Source organism: Nasonia vitripennis, chromosome 1 (genome assembly GCF_009193385.2).
Source record: "Nasonia vitripennis strain AsymCx chromosome 1, Nvit_psr_1.1, whole genome shotgun sequence".
NCBI lineage: Eukaryota > Metazoa > Arthropoda > Insecta > Hymenoptera > Pteromalidae > Nasonia > Nasonia vitripennis.
In genome coordinates this window covers 26,731,407-26,739,896 of record NC_045757.1, presented here as the reverse complement: position 1 = coordinate 26,739,896, position 8,490 = coordinate 26,731,407, and the positions used below count along the sequence as shown (strand labels likewise).

General features: G+C 37.3%; 1 protein-coding gene across 1 annotated transcript; it reads left to right on the top strand.

Annotated features, from left to right (window-relative positions):
- The first annotated feature begins 3,467 nt into the window (after positions 1 to 3,467).
- LOC100119710 (cuticle protein 2) lies at positions 3,468 to 6,805 on the top strand. Its single transcript, XM_001600807.4, has 3 exons — positions 3,468 to 3,543; positions 4,974 to 5,270; positions 6,232 to 6,805. The coding sequence occupies exons 1-3, from the start codon at positions 3,532 to 3,534 to the stop codon at positions 6,385 to 6,387; spliced, it is 465 nt and encodes a 154-aa protein (XP_001600857.1). The 5' UTR covers positions 3,468 to 3,531; the 3' UTR covers positions 6,388 to 6,805.
- The last annotated feature ends 1,685 nt before the right edge of the window (positions 6,806 to 8,490 follow it).

The following is an 8,490-nucleotide window of genomic DNA, read 5'->3' as shown; positions in this document are numbered from 1 at the left end:
GGAGTCTGCATAATTTATTCTCTTCGGTGCTTACATTGCGCACTCCGTGTGTAACAGTTTCAGCTGTAGTTATGCTCATTTTTATTTCCAATGTCAGTTTGTCATGGCGTTATATTTGGGTATACTGGCTGTAATAGATGTTATAGGTAAAAATTTACCAAAAATAATTATCATCCAATAACATCCATGGTTACGTTTTACAACCAAATTATTTATAAATATATGCATTTTATATTCGATGAATTATATCTTTAGATATTTCACAAATAATATACTAAATATAATATGCAAAAAATTTTGATAAGAAGCTGCATATTCAAAAGAAAAATATACTTCATTTTTTATCGTCAAAGTTAGAAGATTAATCTATTCACTCTTTATCTATCGATATAGAAACACCTAAAAGTTTTATTGTAAATAATTTTTAAAACTCATCATAGACATTAAGAACGTGTTTGCGTGGGTTTTACAGAAATGCTGTTTATAATGGCAAGATTTTTCATGCGACAATTAAAACAGGTTTTGAAGAAGGCTTTTATGAAGAGCTGCAAATAAATAACTCTGCTTGTACAAATTAATAAATAACTCGTGAGTATTCAGAATGTATCATTTGGTTCAATGATGGATTTAATAATTCATTTACAGGAAGTCATTTATCTATAATCGAACAAAGGAATCAAATTATTAATGACTTGTACAATTAGCTTAATTAGCTAGTAAAGAAATATAAAGTATTAACAATACGAATCCATAAATTGTTTTTCCAAAAATGGCTTGGAACCATAATTGAGAGAAAAAATGTTTATACCTGAAGACCTACCAGATATACCAGAAACATGAAGCCGGCTTTAATTTGCCGAGAAAAACTTGCCATCCTCCGATTACCATCCCTTTATACCGCAACGGAGGCTCTCAGGCCATTCGAGTCTGCAAATAAAACAGCATCATCACCATCCCGGATGTAACTCGTCTCTCGGCTAACTTGTTTTACCGATACTGTAGTCCAAAACAGCAGCTCATTCCCCCGACGAACATTTTCACTTTTCTCTTTTTTATATCTCCTTATTTACCTATTGCTGTTCTTATACTTTGTTTATGTGCTTTACTCTATAATTCTTGCCCGTCTTTCAAGAACACGTAAGCCTCAATTGCATTTTTATATCCATCTATATGAAAAAAAAATGTAATTATTTATACTTTAATTCTTTTAGAATTAAGATTAAATCCTTTTTTTTTTAACAGTTTTTAATGATTTTAAAAAAGGATTTGTACAAGGAATAATTTTTAAGCATTTCATAACTAAGGATCCATCTGATACTATCTATGGGTGCAATTTTTATTGTATTGAATAAGAAGTGTATTAACTTTGCATGCTGTTATCAGTGGAATGGTCATTATATAAATAGAGAGTACAAGATAAATTGAATAGCTTATGCACATACAGTTGCAATGATTCATTTTTAAAAACAAGTAAAATTGATTTTCTTTTGTTTAATACCAATTATTGCTTGTTGAATTAAATTGAAAATAATCATACAAAAGCATGTATCCCTTAATTTAATATAAAATGAAACTGTTATAAGGCAGCATCGCATTATCAATATCCAAACATCTTGCGAAATTGTCATAATGCTGCCAGTTTCACCTTGTTTATTGGTGGACAACTGAAATTTTCTTTTTATGTCTTAGAACGTCATACAAACACCATAAGTACAATGAAACGGGCATGGCAAGTTACGTAGTAATTATCTTGAGAGTTGCTCCTTGCTTCATTACGATTAAATATGATAAACTTGACTTCGTTTGATTGATCTCAGTGCTTTTCTATCTGTAATTTCGTTGCGGAATATATCAAACTCGCCTAACCTTTTACTTTTTCAAAAGTTAATTTTTTTAGAGATTAAATTTAGTAATTAATAAAAATCGAATTCATATTAATGATCTCAATGAATAAAATAATAATTAATAACTTTTTGAGAAAACAAATTAAATTTGAATGCAGACGATTCCTCGTTTGGTAAGAACAATTTACTGGTTAAAAAAATAAATTCCCAGCAATCAACAACTCACTATCCGCCTCTCTTTCTTTTGCGTTTTTTTGAGCGCGCAAAGACCCAAACAAGGTATGTCTCGAGCTCCCCACCCAAAGAGACCGTCTGGCATGCAAAATCTCGTTCCACTGAGAGAACAGAGAACATGTGTGCTCTTAACTAGCTGTACAAGACGAAATTATTCGCACCTCCGTGAAGGGATACCTATACCTATGCACCTTATTAAGACGACAGTGGCGCGCGCAAAAGATAAAAACGAGAGTAAAGAGAGAAGCCGATAAAGAAGAACGCATACCAAACCTCCATTGTCTTATGCATTTTTTATGTTGCTATCAGGAGTGCGCCATTCTTCAATTGTTTGTAAAAATATGCCTATTCATTAGAATGTTGCTGCACAATAGTTTGCACTCTTATGCTATATGCTTAAACTTAATGTTCATATCACAAATAGTATTATGCCTTAATTTTTGTCAGAAATTAGACATACTGTTTTACGAAGACTAATATACAGGTGCGAAAAATGTGCTTTTTATTTTTTCCAGCATCTAGAATTACAAGTTTATTTATGCATACGTTAAACTTGTTTGTTTTAATTTGCTAACTCTTCCTATGTATGATAAATAAAACACGACATTCATTGCCAACCATGTGCATTACTTTGTAAATAGAATAAAATTATTCATCTTGATATCCTAAGTTCGCTTCAAAAAGAAAAGTCCAAGAATCTTACGAGAAAAATAAATTTAAATACGCATTAGAGAAGCATCACGCACATGCACATTTACCTCGCGAAATATTCACTTCCCCGAGCTGTACAAGTTACAAACTCGAAACCCCAACAAAACTATTCTCTAACAATACATAACTTCCTAACGAATACCCCATGACTCCCTCCATCTCTCACTCCTGTCATCATCATCATCATAATCAGCAGCAACTCTCAGGGCAAAAAGTCAGCAAAGAGCAGATACCTACCCGAACGCGGAAAAGAGAAAAGGCAAAGCACAAAGAAGAAGAAGAAGCCGCTTTAGCGCACATCCGTGCTGATCTCTCTCTCTCTCTCTCTCTCTCTCTCTATCTCTCTCTCTCTCTCTCTCTCTCTCTCTCTCTCTCTCTCTCTCTCTCTCTCTCTCTCTCTCTCTTGTTCACGTGCGCGGCCGGTGTATGTCTTTGCGGTGGGCACGTCGCGCGCGATCCTGACCTCGCTTGTCGCGCCCCTCCGCTGCATCTCGGCTACCGCGTAATGTCAATGTCAGAGGAGGTGGTGGTGTCTCTATGGGTAAGACTTGCTGTTGCTGCAGGGCGTATGCGGCTCGTGTATCCCTACCCTCGACGCCGGTGATCGCGCGGGCCCCGAGACGACTCCCTACCAGAAGCTCCTATATAAGGGGACCGCGGCGCACTCCCATCGTCACAGAACACAGAAGATCTCTCCTCTCTTTTGCTAGTGTATCCCACAGCACGCGCTCACAATTTAGACATGAAGGCTTTCGTGAGTATTTTTATTTATATACCTATTGCATTTAGTTTTGTACTGGATTGCACTATTAACGAGTGATTGATAATTTTATTTATTTTGAGCGATAGTGTGCGGTATTATGTAAGTTTGATAAAGGGCTGAAAGGATAGTCTAGTAATGTGTACCTTATTACAAGTTTATTTTGTATAAAGATATTAGAATAAATTGCTGAGTTTCACAAAGACTCTGCTGGTAACAGATGAACTTTCTCGATGGAAGTATTGAAGAATTCTAGTCACTCGCTTTACCGACACCGAGGCGTCGAATTTTTGTCGATACTGAATTATTACGAAACCGTCATTACTTGAACGCAGAAATTTTCAAAACAAAATCACCGTTTAGCGCTTCGGCGAACTGTAGATTCTTACCAGTATACATTGTAAATAAGTCGTAAATAGAAAATGGGTGCTGGTTCTCGTAACGAGGAAACTAATTTCCTTCCGTCATTAGCAATTAACGGAAAAGCCTAAAGGGAGCGTTTACGCAATCGGAAGTAGGTGTTATGTGTCGTGGTGCTTGCAAATTTTGTAGGAAGTCACTTGAATGAGCCGCGTGCTAATTATTTATACAAAACGCGTCGCGTTAGAAGTGAGACGCAAAGAAATGCGCGATTTTTTACTCAACTAAGGATAGTTTCTGTTTACTATTACATAAATGCATTTTTAATTGAATTTCATACAGCCGCGATATATAGGTTGAATATATAAACATGCAGAGATAAATGATCCGCTATATATTGCGTATACGATGGAGGTAGGCGAGCATGCGGAAGCGTTCGTAGTAAGGCTAAGCTATACCGTAAAACGAAATAGTTTTGGACTGCGGGCTTTCCCTCACTGCTCTAACTTTCCGGCTGTATAGTACCTATTTATAGAACCGATAGGTGGCACATATGCTTTTTTCTATTTTCCTAATCGAAATTTACTTGCGCAATGCATATCTGTACAGGATTGTGTCGCCTATCCCAAGACTGCCTTTTGCCAAGCTTGCTTCGAATGCTCATGCTATAACTGCCTGAGTCCACTACACACGAATGAACTCAAGACATCTTATTACAGTCATAAATTAAAAACATTTTTTACGCGTAGAGAAAACTCTGAAATTTCCTAGCGAAATTCAAGAGAAACTCTTCGCGAAAACAAAGAGATGCCATTTCTTCTATGCAAGGAAAACTTAAACGCGGGGCTAATTTACGAAAACGACAGTAGAGAAGATAAAGTGCATCGTTAACGTCCAGTATAATACTAAAATTATACGCGCTTCTTGCTTCCAAATAGAAATTCGCATGCACGTTAGTAAACACTTTTGCTCAAAATAAAAACGATCAAACCACCGCTAAAACGCGCATATAGATCGTCTGTTTGCAATATCATTTCACACTTTCATTTTCGACTCACTTTCAGATCGCACTCTTCGTCATCGCATTGGCCAGCCAGAGCATGGCTGGTGCGCTGCTCCCCCGGGACACCCCCGAGGTAGCCGCTGCCAAGGCCGCCCACTTCGCCCAATACAATTACGAGGCCGCAAGGAACACCCTCGGATACGTGCCATACTACCATGCCCCATTGGCCTACGCCGCCCCTCTGTACTACAACGCCCCCTACGCCTACGGACCCGCCCCCATCGGAGCTGACGGTCGCGTCATTGACACCCCCGAAGTCGCCGCAGCTAAGGCCGCTCACTTCGCCGCTCACGCCAAGGTTGGTACCACTTAGCGTTGATGAGCTAGTCAGGGATCTACTCGCATACTGGTTGCTTTGTTTTTATAACCAAATTTTTTTCATTGACTGAAGTGAAAGGATACTCAGGGGGTTCTGTTTTAGGCTTCTATTTTGAGATCAGATTTGTCGTTGAGCAGGATTTATAATCAGAGCTTCCTCGGTATCCCTTTTTAAAGAATATTCACTGTTGAAAGATTGAATTTTCATCCGGGAGTCGGTTTAGAGAACGATAATATTTATGTCTAACATGTGCGATTATTCGAATCTGCTACACAGCTGTTAATGCAATGTGGATTAGCTAATATTAGATAACGTGAATCGAGCCAAAATACTATTTTAATTCACGATGTGAATATTAACAAACAATGCAACGAAAGGGATCCTATCTGAATATTACGTAAAGCGTTATTTTTATATTCATTATGCATTATCTATCGTGAGTTATTACTTTATCTAAGTTTCATGAGGTGGTACTCATAACTATTCGGTCGATAAAATGATATTAAATATACCAACGGAGCTACTGCATATTTCTAATAATTTCAGTAGCTATTCATTAGTCGCAGATTCAAACAATCGCAAAAATCGCTATTCTATGCAAATCATAAGAGACATTCTGGTTTACTCAGCTAGATGCCAATAAGAATTTTTTTTTCCGCCCAGTGCAGCAGCAAGCGTATTATAATTTGTACTAACAAATCACGCAAATAATTAACCCGAAGCAATGCAACAAGACATCGACTAAAGCATCGGCATCTCATCTCTCACAACACCACCCTGACGAATAGTCTCAATAAAAAATCACGATCCAGTCTGATCATTGACACCGTCCCATTGTTCACACATGCTAATCTCTCACATTCACTCGCTCACATTATCATCAACTCATCTCATTCTTCTCTCCTCTTCCCCCGGACCTCACTCTTTTGATTTCCCGCAGGCATCCTTGAAGCCGTACGGAGCCCTCGCTCAGGCCTATGCTTACGGCTACCCGTACACGGCACCCATCGGTCTCGACGGCAACGTCGTCGATACTCCGGAAGTAGCCGCAGCCAAGGCCGCCCACTTTGCCGCTCACGCCGCCGCCCAGCATTGAATACCTCAACACCGAGCCCATGAAGCACGGACGCATTCATCAGTCATTCCAATCCTGCAGCGATGCCGAGGATCCATCGTCATGCGATGAAGTTTTCTTCGGCGTTTCAACGAACAACAATAACCACTACCTTCACCACCACCGTTTGCCGATTATTATCATCGCATTGTCCGTTTGGCGAGGGTTTAAACGCCTGTGATCTCCGTCTCGTGACACTTGACACGCTTGCGGCTCTTTGTAAAAGAAGGCTGCGAGTATGAATTTATTTTGTATAACTGGACTCAGCGTTGATTCGGGATTTTTCTGATCGTGACAGTGGAAAGTGTAGAATGTTTTTTATACCACAGTAATTTATATGTACGCGCCCGTATTCCTTCATTTTATGTTACACTTATAATATAAATCATGATTCATCAAACGCACCGTCTCTTTTCTTCTGCCTTGATTTCTTTATGACTCTTTTATGATGGATGGGCGAAGGTATAATGACGTGTCTTGAGAGAGTCCGTTGAAACTCGATACCGTTCGACAACTTGTTTTATGCTAGTAATAAAATGGGTTTTTCGCTGCATCAAGCGAACTTAAAGTTGTAATGCTTGAAGACATTCGCCATTTATATAGTCGTAGATGATTAATTTTTATGAAAATTTAACAGGAATCTTACCAAATTTAGCTCTATACAGACTTATGTGTTGTATGTTAATTACAAGTTTGTTATTGGACTAGCACTTGGATAAGTTTGTCGAGAAACATTCAGAAGTTATAGCGTATATTATAATTCGCTCTTGTCAGCTACATATTATTAGACGTAGATTTGTTGCTGAAAAACTAAGTCGTCCGATCACTTGAGATTTCTGTAAGACATATTTTGACCTATCACCATATTTTTTCACAAATAAATATTATGAAGCCATCACTTTATGAATATATATATATAATTTTGCACAGAAGTCGATTTCAAAAACAGAAAATTTGATGCAGTCATGGATGTAAAAACTGTATAATATTTTAATACAAGATTTTGATTTATTTTGATTTAACTTGAGACGCTCTTTATATGCTTTATTAAATGAATTATATTAAAAATAGCGTTTTCAGTCCGTATGGATGTGTATGTGAGTGTGTGTGTGTTCCTTCGTATCGCCTCTAGCTCAGCTTCTACTCAGTGGATTTTAATCCTCCAAGTCTCATTTTCTTTGTTATTACTAGTACATAGCGGGATAACAGTCCGTTTTTACATTTGCTGGACCCGTTTTTTTTATATCGATTTTTTAGTTTTGAGATTTCAGTTTTTTCTAATAAAGTTATTAGAAAAGTTGATGAAACTGAATTGCTTAATATGTACCTGAAAGAGAATAAAATTACCTATTTTTACCGCGGAAAATGTATATTATCGTATGTCGTTTTTTTATTACACACCATAAAGCGCAAATTTTTGAAATTGTTTTAACTCGAAAACTAAATTATGAATCTTTATGAAAAAAATCATGATTATTGAAAGTTATTAGGACTATACTTCACTTTAACTTTAAGTCATTTCATGGGGCAGATCCTGAGAAAAACATCAACAACTGAAAAAAGTCGTTTTTCTACGTGACGCGGTAACTGGAGTAAGAAGGCATTAATCAAGTTTAAATTTTGGATTTAGTTAGCATTACATAGCACTTCTATCCCTATGTTTGGGTTGTTTACGAAACCAGTTAGTTTCAAAGATATTAACCTTCAAAATGTTTGTTCTCACCCTGTATACTATGAATCGTTTTTTTTTACGTGACGCGATAACTGGAGTAAAAAGGCAATAATCAATTTAAAATTTTGGATTTATAGTTAGTATTATATAGCATTTTGATCTCTTTCGTTGGGTTGTTTATGATACCAGTTAGTTTCAAAAATACTAAGCTTCAAATTTTTTTTTCTCACCCTGTATACTTTGCATAATTGAAAACTGCATCGCTTATATATCTAGCGTCCTCACAGTGGCGGGTGGGTTAAGTAATTTTAACTTCAACGTGCGGGTACATGGAAATTGGCGTTCGCGGCTACCTCAGACATACTGCCATCTTACGTCAATATTCGCAAGCGGCGGTAGAAACGCCGGCGGTG